Raw genomic sequence first — 17825 nt, 5'->3', positions numbered from 1 at the left:
AAATCCTATAGAATATCTTGGTATCGTTGGATTCGATTTGGTCCACAATCCCCACGCTGTATTGATGTGATACCATAGGAGACATGACAGGCAAACACTGATCAAAATAACAATTACTTTACATGCTCTAATTGTGGGACTTTTTGTAAATGAAGTAACGCGGATGTTTAAGAATAATTGAACTCTTTGAGACTATAAAATGAAACCAAATGCACCCGTAAGGGTCCGTTTGGTTTCATTTTACACTCTCAAAGACTTAAAGATCTATAAGGGTCCGTTTGGTTACCAACTCTCCATCATTTAGCTGGGGACCACCTGGGACCACAGGGACCACTGGTTGGGAACCAAGTGAGGCTGCATTAACATAGAGACTGGCATGGAGACTTACTGTGTTGACATTAACATATAGAGAATGGCATGGAGACTTACTGTGTTGACATTAACATATAGAGACTGGCATGGAGACTTAGGTCGCATTCTCACCTAATACTTCGGTAGACTCGAATGCGTATGGGAGGAGAAATGGGATTCTTGCATATTTAATTGGCTACGGTTTGCCTTCACACTGTCATGATCCGCAGCAATTGGAAACGCAGCAGGGGGGACCTTTATCAATGTGTTACATTCATAAACTAGCCTACACAGTGAAATGATAAATCTATGGTGATAATTGTGCATTATGTGTCGTGCCGACGGTCTGGGACTGCCCCCCCCTCTCTCGCTCTCTCACTATAAGCACGCAGCCACGCACGCACTGTTCTTTTGGGCATGGAGGCACAGCGCTGAGCGCACTGATATAACAGACAGCAGCGCAAAATGTTTACAAGTTTATCGAGATGAAAGTTCCTACTCCCCACTAGTCCCCACGCAGTGACAGCACTCCATGTTTACGGCACGCACAGACAGACAGAATATTCTGTAGGCTATAATACTATTACACTGCACTGCAGTGTTTGTGTTTTCTTAAGCAATTGATTAATGTACTCGTCCTCATTTCGATCAGGGCTTCAGTCTCCACTCTCCTCATTCGACCACGTCTATCCACGGTAACGGGACATCTTTGCGCTGCGTAAAATATGCCTTCTCCGTCTCCAACTGTGTTCAGCTCCTCACCCGCCTGACGTATGTTTGCTTCATTTCCTGTATTTGCTGCGGATTGCATTCACACCTGCACCGAATCGTAGTCAAGCGCGATTGGAAGCGAAGCGAAACCCCCGTTTTTGCTCGGAGTAAAATGCGGTTCTTTGTTGCGCATTAGGATTCGAAAGAGCCTTCACACCTGCCAAACGAAGCGCACTTTCTGAAAATGCGCAGCAGGATTCGTTTTAATCGCAGCAAAGCTCTCTGGTGAGAATGCGACCTTACTGTGTTGACATTAACATATAGAGAATGGCATGGACTTACTGTGTTGACAGTGAACGCCACTGAATCCAGGAGGGCATTTGCAGACGTAGCCGATGAAGGTGTCCCCCCGGTAGGTTTCACTGATCTCACACACTCCTCTGTTGTGACACGGGTTCGGGTGACAAGGACCTGAGGCAAACACACACGCACACACACACGCACACACACACAAAGCACACACACAAAGCACTGTCAAAGACGTCTGACGAAAGCAAGCAATTATTGGTTGGTTGATTGGTTCGTAGGTTGATTGATTGACTGATTGATTGAATCCCTCTAGAGTGCCAAAAAGAATCCCTTTTGCAGCATCATACATACATTAGATGTGAGAGAGAGAGAGAGAGAGAGAGAGAGAGAGAGAGAGAGAGAGAGAGAGAGACAGACAGACAGACAGACAGACAGACAGACAGACAGACAGACAGACAGACAGACAGACAGACAGACAGACAGACAGACTGACTTCATATAGGCAAAGGTCATTCAAAACTACAATACATTCAAATTGCTCTATGCAAAATGAACTGATTTCACCTTCCAACCGGGCTGTGCTTTTATTAACACAAATCCCATTAATATCTTGCTAGTCAAGGCAATGTGGCTGAGATACAATAATGGATGTTGGTTTATAAGCCTTTTCAACCTCTGACTGTCATGGCTGAAACCTTATCTCCATAGTTCAACTTTTTCTGGCGTTTGTTCTTTATTTTATGCTCTACTTTGTTGCATGTCACTGTCACACAAACGCATAGCAAATAGGCAATCTACAAGCTCACATGTGACCAGATTAGCTTGTAGATTTCCCAGTTTCAGAATTTCTGAAAACTTTTGAAAGTTAATTAAGGTTAGGTTAAGAGGTTAGGAGGTTATACCTCCACTGTCACACATTTAGTCACACTGCCTGTGACTAAATAATAACAAATAGTCGGACCCATTGGAACACAGATTATTTATTTAATTGCTTTGTTTTGTTCGGACATACCAGGTTTCCACCCGACAGTGACAATATGTTTGCTCATATTTTGTCTGTTTAATTTCCTGAAAAATAACAGTTTTCAGTGCTGGCCACTGATGGCAACTAAATCTCAAGGGGAAAAGAAAAGTGGAAAAACAAAGTGATAGGAAATTAAATAAAGAATATACTATTCCGGAAGGTTATTGTAATTAACCTTCTTAATTTGGCTTTGAGTCGGGATAATTATAGCTTTTGATTGTGAACAACTTTTGCCAAAACAGAAGATACCAAGTTATTTTTAACCCATTCTGAACGGGAACCCCATTTTGGTATTAGCATCATGTTATGCTTTAGCTATTTAAAAATAGCAGATCTACAAGCTCATAGCGCGCCACCGAGTGGCGCGCTACGAGCTTGTAGGTCTGCTATTTTTTAAAAGTTCGAAGAACGACTGACATTTTTAGAATCTGATCTCAGGTCAGAATGGCTTAATCAGACCAGTGTGTGTCCAGTGGAGACCTCGTTTGAATCTGATCTCAGGTCAGAATGGGTTAAAGAACAGTACAGTATTTCTTACATTGTCCTCCCCATTGTCCTTTCCTTGAAACATTGTCTAAGCCACATGCAGCACATTGTACATGCAGCACATTGTTCTGAAATCACGGTGGTTCTGAAACATGTCATGTCAAGGACCCCTGAATTAATTATGTATTTGGGCTGCGGACGCCCAATTGAGAATATCTTGAGCCCCATAAGAGAAGATTTCAACAACAAAAAATCAACGAAAATCAACATTATTCAACATGTTGTCTTGTCATATACATAGCAGATGTACTAGCTCACAACAATTTAACAAACACGATGCATTCCAAGAGCTCGTATGAAGATCGGACATTTTAAAATATATACAGTAGTTCAATTATAATAGGATATAAGTACCGCTGTCACAAAATTGCTTGCTCAGGATGGGTTTTCTGCTCAACATGTAAGGTGTCTTGAGACAACATGTTGTGATTTGACACTGTACTGTATAATACATTTTCATTGAATTGAACTGATTTTGATGCTTTATTACCACATTTAGCCGGAATCCTCTCAAGGATCCATCGGGATCCACGCACCTTTCAACATTAAAAAGTTAAAAGGTTTCTGCCCAAAAGCTACTAATATGAAGACCTTTTAAGCTTGGAATCAAGGCAAGCAGCACGAGATGAACGATGGCCGTGAAACATAATTTATTTGAGTAAATAAATGGAAAACGCAAAAAAAAAAAAAATGCAAAGGTGCAAGATATGTGTGTATATACAGTATTTAAGGGTGAAGGAACTACTCATCACATGATGCGTTGTGTATACATTTCCTGCATGCGTTGTAAAACAATGTTTTACAAGGATAATTTGGAAACAAATTGCGTGGCGCTGATTGTGCCGGTTTGCGAGATTAGCTCTGGACAAATGAGGCGAGCGCAGCCGCGCACACACACACACACACACACACACACATACACAAACTGCAGTTTTCTCACATCTCTCCCCATTTCCGCTCCCTCCATTGGCTCCTGAAGGCTGCCTGCACTGAAAACACGGATGCTGGCTAACAAGGCATATCATCCCCTTAACATCAAGGCCCGAGCCAACCTTACAACTGCACCACTCACTTAGTTCAGATATAACAATGCCACCCCGAGCCTATAGAACACCCTCCACCTCACCCGGCCTAGACTCCTCTCCCTTCCCCAAAACACTCTAGACCAGGGTTGGGCAACTTTGACGATGGCGAGGGCCACTATTATTTCAACACTCACTCCCTGCCTATAGGGCCATATATTACTGTCGTAGCAAAAATAGCCGATCTACAAGCTCAAAACGTGTCGCGCTACGACGCATTTTGAGCTTGTAGATCGGCTATTTTTGCTATTTTCGAATTGAAATCTTGAATTATTTTTTTGCTATTTTTGAATTGGAATCCTGAAAATTTACATTTTTATGTAATTTCAAATGCCTTTAATGATACTTGTGTTGAGCATTGAGCTACTCATTTAGACTGAAGTAAGTAAAGCGGGTCATGTTTGCATGTTGTGGAATTGTAACAGCTGAAACCAATATTATATCAGTATTCTGACATTAACTTGAGGGCCACATTAAGTGAAGGTGGGGGCCGCCAGTTGCCCAGCCCTGCTCTAGACAACCCTCCACACCTCCTAAACACTCCAAAACACTCTGGCCTAGACACCATAGACTCTTCTCCCTTCCCTAAAACAGGGGTTCTCAACGTTTTTGGCCGGGGACCCCCGGAAAATGCTTTGGAAATGTCTCGGGAACCCAACCCCGCCCCCTTCCGACCCCCAATATAAATTGACGGCTGCAATAACCTTGATAATAGAGACAATACACCATGAATGAATACCAGATATAGTCATTAGGGAAGGTGTATGCATGTACTATGTGTACTATAATGTAAACTCTTAATTTCCATTTTCCAGCCATTCCGTTTTTTTATAATTTGGGGACCCCCCAAAATAATTTGGCGACCCCACGAGGGGTCGCGACCCACGGGTTGAGAACCCCTGCCCTAAAACACTCTGGCCTAGACACCATTTAGACTCTTCTCCCTTCCCTAAAACACTCTGGCCTAGGCACCATAATAGACCCTTCTCCCTTCCCTAAAACACTCTGGCCTAGACACCATATAGACTCTTCTCCCTTCCCTAAAACACTCTGGCCTAGGCACCATAATAGACCCTTCTCCCTTCCCTAAAACACTCTGGCCTAGACACCATATAGACTCTTCTCCCTTCCCTAAAACACTCTGGCCTAGACACCATATAGACTCTTCTCCCTTCCCTAAAACACTCTGGCCTAGGCACCATAATAGACTCTTCTCCCTTCCCTAAAACACTCTGGCCTAGACACCATAATAGACTCTTCTCCCTTCCCTAAAACACTCTGGCCTAGACACCATAATAGACTCTTCTCCCTTCCCTAAAATACTCTGGCCTAGGCACCATAATAGACCCTTCTCCCTTCCCTAAAACACTCTGGCCTAGACACCATAATAGACCCTTCTCCCTTCCCTAAAATACTCTGGCCTAGGCACCATAATAGACTCTTCTCCCTTCCCTAAAATACTCTGGCCTATAGACACCATAATAGACTCTTCTCCCTTCCCTAAAACACTCTGGCCTATAGACACCATAATAGACCCTTCTCCCTTCCCTAAAATACTCTGGCCTAGACACCATAATAGACCCTTCTCCCTTCCCTAAAATACTCTGGCCTAGGCACCATAATAGACTCTTCTCCCTTCCCTAAAATACTCTGGCCTATAGACACCATAATAGACTCTTCTCCCTTCCCTAAAACACTCTGGCCTATAGACACCATAATAGACCCTTCTCCCTTCCCTAAAATACTCTGGCCTAGACACCATAATAGACCCTTCTCCCTTCCCTAAAATACTCTGGCCTAGACACCATAATAGACCCTTCTCCCTTCCCTAAAATACTCTGGCCTAGACATCATAATAGCCTCTTCTCCCTTCCCTAAAATACTCTGGCCTAGACATCATAATAGCCTCTTCTCCCTTCCCTAAAACACTCTGGCCTAGACACCATATAGACCCTTCTCCCTTCCCTAAAACACTCTGGCCTAGACATCATAATAAACTCTTCTCCCTTCCCTAAAACACTCTGGCCTAGACACCATATAGACCCTTCTCCCTTCCCTAAAACACTCTGGCCTAGACATCATAATAAACTCTTCTCCCTTCCCTAAAACACTCTGGCCTAGACACCATAATAGACTCTTCTCCCTTCCCTAAAACACTCTGGCCTAGGCACCATAATAGACTCTTCTCCCTTCCCTAAAACACTCTGGCCTAGACACCACAATAGACTCTTCTCCCTTCCCTAAAATACTCTGGCCTAGACACCATAGACCCTTCTCCCTTCCCTAAAATACTCTGGCCTAGACACCATAGACTCTTCTCCCTTCCCTAAAATACTCTGGCCTAGACACCATAGACCCTTCTCCCTTCCCTAAAACACTCTGGCCTAGACACCATAATAGACTCTTCTCCCTTCCCTAAAACACTCTGGCCTAGACACCATAATAGACTCTTCTCCCTTCCCTAAAACACTCTGGCCTATAGACACCATAATAGACTCTTCTCCCTTCCCTAAAACACTCTGGCCTAGACACCATAATAGACTCTTCTCCCTTCCCTAAAACACTCTGGCCTAGACACCATAATAGACTCTTCTCCCTTCCCTAAAACACTCTGGCCTAGACACCATATAGACTCTTCTCCCTTCCCTAAAACACTCTGGCCTCGACACCATAATAGACTCTTCTCCCTTCCCTAAAACACTCTGGGCTAGACACCATATAGACTCTTCTCCCTTCCCTAAAACACTCTGGCCTAGGCACCATAATAGACCCTTCTCCCTTCCCTAAAATACTCTGGCCTAGGCACCATAATAGACTCTTCTCCCTTCCCTAAAACACTCTGGCCTAGGCACCATAATAGACTCTTCTCCCTTCCCTAAAATACTCTGGCCTATAGACACCATAATAGCCGTCCCGCCACTTTTGATGCGTACGCACCGTCCCAGCAAATTGTGCCTGATACGCACGACGTAAAAAAATATGTGGATTAAAGGATCCAATGCCAGAGTGTAATTGGTTTTCGATGGTGACGTAATGACGATATGTTATAGTGTTGGGAGGATTAAAGGTAATGCTCCTATGTATACATGTATGTAATCTGGCACCACTGCCGTATTAAAGGTAATGCTCCTATGTATACATGTATGTAATCTGGCACCACTGCCGTATTAAAGGTAATGCTCCTATGTATACATGTATGTAATCTGGCACCACTGCCGTATCAGGCACAATTTGCTGGGACGGTGCATACGCATCAAAAGTGGTGGGACGGCTGGGACGGCGCAAAGTAACCACAGTATACCGCTAATCAACTTACAAATTACATATATTACACTAGCTCTCAATGATGACGTAAAAAATATGTGGATTAAAGGACCCAATGCCAGAGTGTAATTGGTTTTCGATGGTCTTGGGAGGCACTGATTGACATATACGTCACCATCCAAAGTCGTCACTTACGTATTCATTACAACATTATGTTTCTGAAGTGTATAAAAACAATTACCGTTGTTTCATCCTGGCACCACTGCCGTATACCAGGCACAAGTAGTCATTACTGAGATTTGACAGTTTGTAGCGGTCGAAAGTACTTGCGCACTCTGCTTGCGCAACAAGTAAGTTCTAGTTATATATCTTTTCATTTGTCTTTTCATGCCAAATGAGTGTTGTTTATGACGTTCCGACACATTGGTTGAAGTTTTGTTTTTCTTTTCACTGTATCAGGGTTAGGTATATGCTGGGATCTTACAGAAGCGCAGGGCATGAGACGGACATGAAACTGTATTTCATATTCTAGAGCCGTCTGTGGACCCCGAGGACCCCACTCCACTCCCACTCCCACACCCTCCATCTCCACCAAGGTCAGAGGGCATGCTCTAAACACACCCCATGTCTAGCAGGAGCGAGCACGCACGCGCGCGCACGCACGCACGCACGCGCTCACGCACACAGAGCATGCCCCAGTCTAGGTAATAGGACTACGGTTTCTTCCCACACGCTGGCTCTCTGACACGATGTGGGCAAACATAAGTATTTTTAGATATGTATTTACATTGGAACGCTCAGAAGATGTTTGTATATTATGCAATATGCGTACAATACAGTGTATATATACAGTGCAAAGAGACAATATACCGCCGCATTGTTGACTCTCTTTGCGGGCCTAATTTGCACGAGAATGCTTGTTCATTGCCACCAAAGTGTACTTTTGTTTGCTGTGCACACACAGAACAAAGAACTGAACTCCATTCGTCGCAGCAACGCTATTGTTTTGGTTTGCTTTTTTTAATGTCCACGCATGGACGTTGCGCTGCAAAGCCTCAGTGAATCCAGCCTGCATATTGGATGTAAACAGAGACTGGGCTGTATTTTGCGTGTCTTAAGTACCAGGTCTTATTCCCTAACTTGAGTAAACTAAAGACCTGGAGGCGTGGTCAATGCTCTTTGGCCACTCAGAATAGCCAAATGGCATTGATCACGCCTCCAGGTCTTTAGTTTACTCAAGTTAGGGAATAAGACCTGTTACTTAAGACATGCAAAATACAGCCCAGAGACACAAAGAGCCAATCATAATACAACAGAAAAAGAACGACGATAATATATATATATATTTTTTAAGAGAAACTGTGTGTCAAAAAAATACATCCAAAAATAAAAAAAACGATGATTAATACGAGTTGGAGGAATTTCTTCTCCCCCAGCTCTGCCGTTTGGTTGAATTTGTGCAATCCATTCAGGACGGTAACCCCTTCATGTTATATACGTAAACTATTGAAAAATAGCAGATTGAAAAATAGCAGATTGAAAAATAGCAGATTGAAAAATAGCAGCAACGGGTGCCGCGCTAAGAGCTTGTACTGCTGTAGATCTGCTATTTTTGAAAAATCTTTGAAAATGTGGCGCAAATCTTTGAATAATATATTCTTTCAAAGCGAAACATTTTTAACTCAAATCTTTGCTTCTTTGCTCCTGGAACTGTACTGTACATATTTTCAGATGGGGGTCGGCAGCCAAATAATAGATCATTCTGGGGGGGGGGGGGGAAAGGTCGAGCACCGGCACTGACATAGAAACATAGGTTTTTCATAAAACTGTTGGGTTAAATTAACCTGACGCTGCCAGATGAGGGCGGTATTGGGGAAACATATTCCCCAACACAACACTCATCTGGGATCTCTGACGGAGTTGAGCCCTGAGTCAGATCTGCTTCGTACCGAACCAATCAGCGTGAGCTAAGGGCGGGATATGTGCGAAACCGGATGTGAAGCTATATAGACACGTCAATATGATTGGTTGTGTTTGCACGCCCACACGGTGATAGACAGACGCTCCCATCCAATCATCTACCATGTATCTTGAAAAAAAGGAACAGCCCCGTCATCGAATTTGCTTCCGCGATCCCAGATCCCAATAAGCTGTGAAACAAATTTGTGTAGCAAGCTTTTTGGATCTGGCAGCGTCAGGTTAGGTTTAAATGGCATGCCTATGGAAAAAAATAAACACTGCGGCGCGTCAGAGTCTATATGAACACAATGAACGAACCCAATTGGGTCCGGAAGCCGAGCGTCAGCAGGGAGTGTTGGGCGGGAAGGGGCGAGTAATTGGCCCACAGTGACGTATTATGGATGGTGATAATCCTAAGGCGTTGAATCAGTTAGTATAAGCCAGCCAGGGACACACATAGCTATAGGAGTGGTTGCACCACTCAAAAAAAAGAATTAGAAAAATTGAAAGGTATACAGTATAGTTACGTATAGGGGGTTCCCGTTCTGAATGGGTTAAACTCAGCGGTGGAAAGAGTACATTGTTTTACTCAAGTAAAAGTATCAATACAGTAATATAGAAATACTGATACAAATTAAAGTCCGGAATTCAAAATGTACTTCAATTAAAGTAGGTATAGGCCGACAAAAGTATTGGTATATCAAAATGTACACAGTACCAAAAGAACAAGGTACTCATTATGTGGAAGTTTTCAAATGCATAAAATGTATATACACATCTTTAGAAAATAGCAGTTCTACAAGCTCACAATGCGTCACAAAGTAAGTTTTCAATTAAATGTAGTGGAGTAAAAGTTTCAATTATTTGGATCCGAGATGTAGTGGAGTAGAAGTAAAACACAAGTACAAATATCTCAAAATTGTACAGAAGTACAGTACTTGAGTAAATTATGCACCTGTTTTTACTGTACTTTACACCACTGTCATATGTAGCACTGCGGAACTCACCTGCAGTGTGTGTGTGTGTGTGTGTGTGTGTGTGTGTGTGCACGCGCGCTCGAGCGTGCATGCGTGCGTGTGTGTGTGTGTGTGTGTGCGCGCGTTTGTTCGTGCGTGTGTGTGCGCGCTCGCTCGCGCGTGCATGCGTATGTGTGTGTGTTGTGTGCGTGCGTGCGTGCGTGCGTGTGTGCGTGCGTGCGTGTGTGTGTGTGTGTGCGGGTTATGGGATCATGTAAATGACAACGCTTTGATGCAGCAGGGGCTATTGGATTCATAACTCACTGCCTGCCAATATCTAGATCTTGCCTCATCTTTTTAAACATTGTGGCTTTGTGTACCGAGTTGCAAAGATAGGAGCACTGTCAGAACTTCACCGAATGAGTTTGTGGCTGAGCAAAAGATAAATAAATAAGATGTTGGCTCGCAAGGGGGTAAATCGTCGCTGTCGGTATGGGAACTTTGCATGTCCGACAATCGTTGCTTTTCAGGAAATGGGAAATAATAAGATCCCGTATTCCAATGGCTGTTATGGCAGTTAGTTGGTCACAAGGCTCTTGTTAATGCATAGACACGTTCAAACTTTCTGAAACAGGAAAGAAGAGCCAACCTATACGAGCTTGCTCACAACGGGTCACACAATGTGAGCTTGGTTATTGTATTACTGTTTCATTTTCATCCCACAATTTCTGTAACTCTTTTCTTTTTTCACCCAGTGTCAATCATTGTTTAATGTAAACCTGCGGGCGCTTATACACTCCCTCTGGCAACCATGGGGAGAGCAACGAACTGACCTCGTGAAGCCGCTTCTTTTTTACCTGACGTATAAGCGCGTGGAAGATACATGTCATTCCAGTTTAGAGACCAGGATTACTGCAAGTTTCTTGTGGGAGAACAATAGTGTAAATTGCAAACTTCCCACAGAAAGGCCCACAGCGTCCACAGCGGGAATTGAACCCAGGACCTTCTAGTTGTGAGGTCGACGGCGCTAACAACACATTGTAGACTTTAGATATGTTTTCGACATTTTGCACAACACTCAGATCGCCTATTTCCCCTACTATACTTTTATTATAATGTAGATACTGGTTTTCTACCCGACAGGCCCCTAAATATAAATGCAAACAGAGACGAGGGGAAGGGATATATACTCTCAGAGACATGAGAGGAGGAACCACAGCGCCATTGTTTATGTGAGAGGCAGTGAAGCGCAACAAGTCAACAGGCGCCACAGATGCGGTCAGGCTTTAGCGCACTCTGGAATCTATAAAGCAGGGGATCGGGGCAACAATGCCTTTTAAGACGGACCAGGTTCGATCCCCATGGAGGCTGTGCCCGCTCGACCGAGGACCAATTAGAAAAGACAGACGAAAACATCCATTCATCCAGATTGTATGCAGTGGTGCAGAAAGTACTCGACCCCACGTTGTGCTCAAGTCAAATACTGGCCTCTCCTGGTCAAATATTCAACTGCAAGTGAATGATGCTCCGTCAGATGTGATGTATAGTTAAAGGTATATTCAGTGATTTCACTCAAAAAACCTTAGGTTTGGTTTTTGGCTGTGGGACCTAAGCCTTCGTCCAATCAGGATAGAGAGTCAAAAACGAAACCTAAGGTTTTTTGACCCCCCCCCCCCCCCCCAGGGGTTAACTGAGGACAGGGAGGAACTGCTTATATATGGTCAGCACACTCTAGTAGAGAGGATTATCACAACAAAACAAATAAATAAGTGATATTTGAATTAAGTGAAATCACTGACTCTACCTTTAAAGTACTGTGAGTGCTTAGTTTTCAATATAACCAAGTATTCAAAAGCTGCATGTGTTAAAAATTCCAAAAGCAAAAAGTGACGTCCATTTTCTGTCGATAATTTATATAAAAAAAACAGCGAATGTTTCAGTATTCCTTTTCAAAAAGTTATTTTGCTCCCCCCTTTTTCCCCCCAATGGATTCGTTGTGCCAATGAATCCCCCCTCCCCACGGCTTGCCACTGCTGTTGCACCCTCACCTGCCTGTGAGGAGCCCCCACCGGGAGGACATAGAGCCCCTATATAATCCTCTCGCTCAACATTCCCCGCTGCAGGCAGGTTCTGCTCCCCAGCCGGCAGGAGCACAGTATGTACATTCGCAAAATATCTTGCTTATGGTTTCCAAAGTGTTCTCAAGTGTTCCTGGATGGTGTTTGAAATGGACTGTATAACTCTGAGGCCCGTTTCCTATAGCGCGGTTGAACCGCTTCAGGTTTTTTTTATCCTGCCTAATATTGAAACGGTTCAGAGTGTTTCCACTGAAAATGAATTGGTTCAGAAGCCTAACAGGTTCTGTGAAAGCACCATGGTTGCAATTAAGAAACCAAACCAAAGTTGTTTTGATGGCAAAGGGGCCTGAGAGAGTGTATACAGATCAATTCTGTATACACTCTCAGAGTTATTGGGGGTCCTTGGATATTTTCTTTGTTATCCTAAAACTAAAGCAACTTAGCAAACCAACACAATTGTTCACAGTCAAATTCATGTCCATGTAAGCCTGGTTTGAAATTCCTGTCATGATGAGATATACACTTTTGTTCTAATCCATCTGCTTTATTTTCCATCCGTCAACATGGTTGACAGTTAAACAACCATGTGTTGACGGGAGGTTTATCCATTTGAACCGATAAGAAACACTATGAAGAGGTGTCTCAAGGCTGAGGCGATCACGCCCTCTGAGTCACTCTGACAAATGAGCGGTCCACAGCGACCGGCCATTAGTGATGTTGCTCTGTAAAGCGTTGCTTATAGCCGGCTGGCTGGCTGGCTCAGAAAGACCATGGATCAACGCTGAGTTTATACCAGACTGTTTTTGGCCCTGAGACCCAACATTTTGAAAAGAGCTTTTGAAATAAAGACATAAAAAAACAAACCGAGAAAAAAAAAAAAACTGTTCTACTCAACAACCATGAAAATGGGCCTGCGGCACGCCAAACAAACAGTTCCCGCCCCATTGTTTTTTGGGGAGGAAAATAAATAAATAAATAAAACGTTTCCACCACGTTATCAAACTGAACACAGAATGTCCCCAAAAAGCCTTCAAAGTGAACTGCAGGGCACATGCTGTATATGCTACGTATATACGGTTTTAACCTTATTAATGTTGTCAGCAGCATGGCCAGGGGGTCCCTACGCTACGGGTATATGAATTATACAAACGAGGCCATCCTATTGAAGTTTGTGATTATTATACAGAACGAGCACGCCGTTCAAAGTATAACACGGCGACCGGATGGAACATGGCAGTCGGTCACGCCCGTTGAAGTTCAATGGAGAAGTATACGTGGTGCCCTTGTCCTATAGTCGGTTCCTCAAGCTTATATAGGAGAACAAGTTGCTGACCTATTAGCGATGATTAGGAGCTTATAGAACAGGGGGGGGGGGGGGGGGGGGGGGGGTTGTTTGCATACGAGTTACATCATGTTCTCATGAAACTTTTCCTTTAAAGATGGAGTGCCACAATTGTTTTTATTTTTCCAGTTTTCCATGTGTCTATGAGGTGACAGTATACTTCATTACTAGGACCACTACCAGTTGACCTGTAGTAAGTCTCATGGTCAGGGGGGTAGGACCAAGTCTCATGGGATTTGGGATTTGTTTATAAACATTTGTGATCTGTTTATAAACATTTGTGATTTGTTTATAAACATTTGTGATTTGTTTATAAACATTTTGGGATTTGTTTATAAACATTTGGGATTTGTTTACAAACATTTTGGATTTGTTTATAAACATTTGGGATTTGTAAGTCTCATGGGGGGGGTAGGACCACTTCCAGTTGACCTGTAGTAAGTCTCATGGTCGGGGGGGTATAGGACCAAGTCTCATGGGATTTGGGATTTGTTTATAAACATTTTGGTATTTGTTTATAAACATTTGTGATTTGTTTATAAACATTTGTGATTTGTTTATCAACATTTGTGATTTGTTTATAAACATTTTGGGATTTGTTTATAAACATTTGGGATTTGTTTACAAACATTTGGGATTTGTTTATAAACATTTGGGATTTGTAAGTCTCATGGGGGGGGTAGGACCACTACCAGTTGACCTGTAGTAAGTCTCATGGTCGGGGGGGTAGGACCAAGTCTCATGGGATTTGGGATTTGTTTATAAACATTTTGGTATTTGTTTATAAACATTTGTGATTTTTTTTATAAACATTTGGGATTTGTTTACAAACATTTGGGATTTGTTTATAAACATTTGGGATTTGTAAGTCTCATGGGGGGGGTAGGACCAAGACACCCTGGAGTCGTTTATATGTGCAATCGTCTATTCACTTTGCATTTAGGGGTTTCTTCCTGGAGGGCTGAACCCTTGACAGTCAAACGGGCCCAATGAAATAAACAGTAATATAGTGACGTCACATTATCAGCGTGTTCTCTCCTCCTCCGTGTCATCCGAGGAGGGGTTGGCAAAAGGGGCCTTTCTGTGTGGAGTTTGCATGTTCTCCCCGTGTCCCCTATAGCGTAGGTATACCCTCACAAAAATAAAAACATGCAGTGATCCCGGTCTCTATACACTATACCTCCCCCTGGTCAGCCGGGGCGCCTGGTGGAGAGGAAAGGAACTGGTTGGAATAAAACGTGCGCGTTCCTTACGCGCTTGCATCCTACTGGGGAAACTGTCAGGTGAAAAGAAGCGGCCAGCAGCTCCTCACTCCTCATGCATTGAAGGAAGCATGAGCTCAGTCCGGGGCTCCTCTCCCCAGGTTAAGTGGCAGAGGGAGAGTATATATATCGGGCCAGGATTTTCGTGGTCACCGCGAGTTTACAGTACACATAATAAAACGCAACACGGAACGCTGCAAAGCCTTTGAAATTAACTATGTGAATAATGAGAGAGAGAGAGAGAGCGAGAGAGAGAGAGAGAAAGAGAGAGAGACAGCGCTGTACATGTAACCTTATTACCGTCGTGTAGTCACAAGGCGGCCGCCCTGCGGATATGAATTACAAACGAGGCGATACACCCTCCAGCACCCCCCCCCCCCCCCCCTCATTGAAGTCGTTTGCCATTTCGGAAGCGGCTAACATGCCATGTACTGTATGTGTAATAATGAGCCTGGGCATGCTAATCAGCCGAACGCAGTATAGTGTAATAGGTTTCACACACACACACACACACACACACACACACAGAGAGAGAGAGAGAGAGGGGGGGGGGGGGGGGGTGGTTGAGTGGGTGGTGGGGGGGGGGGCGTGACAGGTTTCAGGGGGCTGTTTTGACGTGACGATCTATACTGCTACAAAGGCTTAGTGACAGCCTGGCTAATGGAGAGAGCACAGCAGCACGGAGCAGGAGAACCAGCAAGGCACAAGGGTGTGGGGGGGGGGGCGGGGCGAGAGCAACAGAAGACGGAGAGAGACGGCCCGGAAGAAAGGAAAAACGGATCCGAGAAAGGATTTATTTTTTTCTGTCAGTGCTCTGTGGAATTGGGTGCACGAATTGGGTGCACGTGATATCCCCGGATTCTAGGGATATCACATGTGTGTGTGTGTGTGTGCGTGCATGTGTGCGTGCATGTGTGTGTGTGTGTGTGTGTGTGTGTGCGCGCGCGTGCGTCAGTGATGTATGTCCACTGTAGAAGTCATGGGCTGTGCTGTTGTTGTGTGCATGTGTTGCATGTGTGTTTGGTTGTGTTGTGTTGTGTTAAATGGTGCATTTATATAAATGGTAAATGGTGCATTTATATAGCGCCTTTATCCAAGGCGCGTTACATAGATTGTGTGTTGTGTTTGGTTGTGTTGTGTTGTGTTGCGTTGCGTTGTGTTGTGTTGTGAACCTGTAGTATACGAACTAGCCCGTGCAGGGCGGTGATTGATGTAACGTCCACGCTGCATTTCTTCTCAGAGCTGCGAGTCGAGACAAGCCTCGATCAATCAGCGCCAAGACTCCTGACCAATGGTTAAACAGAGGGGGGCGGGGGGGGACACCCCTAACCAGTGGTTAAACACCCGGTGGCCACAAGTGGTAATAGCAAATATATGTCAATCGCAGACAACAGATGGCAACATTAAAACACGTATATATAAGTCAATAGCAGACAATGTGATTTATTAAAGATGGGGTGCCACCTTTTTTTCCCACCCTAAAACATGATCATCAGGTATTATTACAATATAAGGGGGAAGAACTTTTTCCAAAAAGTGTACAGTAATTGTTAAAATCATGCTTTTATGTGGACACGCACCACCAGTTCATTAAGTATGCCTGGATTGCCTGGTGGGTGGTGATGGGTGGTGATCCACCTGAACTGAAGCCGCACCCACAGCTATAGTTGTATGATAAAGGGGGAGGGGTTAGGGGAGGGGCTGATATTGTGGTGTCACTATATTACTGTTTATTTCATTGGCCCGTTTGACTGCAGTCAAGGGTTCAGCCTCCAGGAAGAAACCCTAAATACAAAGTGAATACACCATTGCACATAAAAACAACTCCAGGGTGTCTAATGAAGTACTGTCACCTCATAGACACATAAAAATACAAACATTGTGGCACTCCATCTTAAACGGGAGGGGAAAAACACACGTGATTTTTGAAGCCTACTGTATGTGTCTATGGAGTTAGTATGGAGTTACTGTAATACAATATACAAATATTACATCTCTATGTGGTTTCTTCCTGAAAGATGCAAAGGGGGACACGGAGGGAAGAGCTTAGGCATATTCCGCATTCATTAGTCTAAAAGCACCACATTTTGCACATAATTATGTAGCCCATGTTTTAACTAGGGCACACACTTGGGAAACCGGCGACCTTGGGAAACTTTGTGACAGCATGCTGAAAGTCGGGGTATACCATTAACCCATTCTGACCGGGCACCCATTTTGGTGTTGGCATCATGTTATGCTTTAGCTATTGAAAAATAGCAGATCTACAAGCTCATATCGCGCCACCGAGTGGCGCGATACGAGCTTGTAGGTCTGCTATTTTTGAAAAATTCGAAGAACGACTGACATTTTTAGAATCTGATCTCAGGTCAGAATGGGTTAATCAGACCAGTGTGTGTCCCGTGGAAACCTCGTATGAATCTGATCTCAGGTCAGAATGGGTTAAAGAAATGTCAGTATTTGCTTTAAGTATAGCATGTGACAAACTATAGGGGTTTTCATGATTCATGATTTGCACAATTCTTTTTTACACTTCTTGAGCTATATAACACATTTGATGAGGTCATCATCGCACCGCCGGCTCGGGTGCCCCGTATAGCTAAATCATTAGAGCATGCCCTACTGGGCTACATCTGTGCATTAAATGTGGCACTTTTAGACGAATTAGCGCAAAGTCGCCCTTCCCTCTCCCTATAAGCTCCTCCACTAACCAATAGTTAAACAGTGGACACACCAGGGGGGGAAAAAAGCATCCTGTGTTTCCTCATGGAGTATATTCTGGGGCCTATCGGTTGCTCCTTAATCTTCTTCGGCAGCTTTCCGAAGAATTGCTCATTCCAAAAGGAGGGGACGTGATGTGATTGTATCCGTGTGTGTGTGTGTGTGTGTGTGTGTGTGTGTGTGTGTGTGTGTGTGCGTGTGTGTGTGTGTGTGTGTGTGT

At 43.9% G+C, this 17825-nt stretch overlaps 1 protein-coding gene across 1 annotated transcript in view; it reads right to left on the bottom strand.

The window, feature by feature from the left end:
* Positions 1-17825, bottom strand: part of edil3a (EGF-like repeats and discoidin I-like domains 3a) — a gene marked incomplete at its 3' end in the record, with an annotated part of 226162 nt that overhangs the window by 131814 nt on the left and 76523 nt on the right. Inside the window, exon 3 of the mRNA XM_080767014.1 lies at positions 1405-1533. Within this exon, the coding sequence (XP_080623140.1) occupies positions 1405-1533 (129 nt within the window). The remainder of the gene's footprint in view (positions 1-1404; positions 1534-17825) is intronic.

This window comes from Protomyctophum bolini (genome assembly GCF_963924005.1).
Source record: "Protomyctophum bolini genome assembly, chromosome: 6".
Taxonomy (NCBI): Eukaryota; Metazoa; Chordata; class Actinopteri; order Myctophiformes; family Myctophidae; genus Protomyctophum; species Protomyctophum bolini.
The sequence above is the reverse complement of the archived record's forward strand: the minus strand, read 5'-3'. Positions and strand labels throughout refer to the sequence as shown.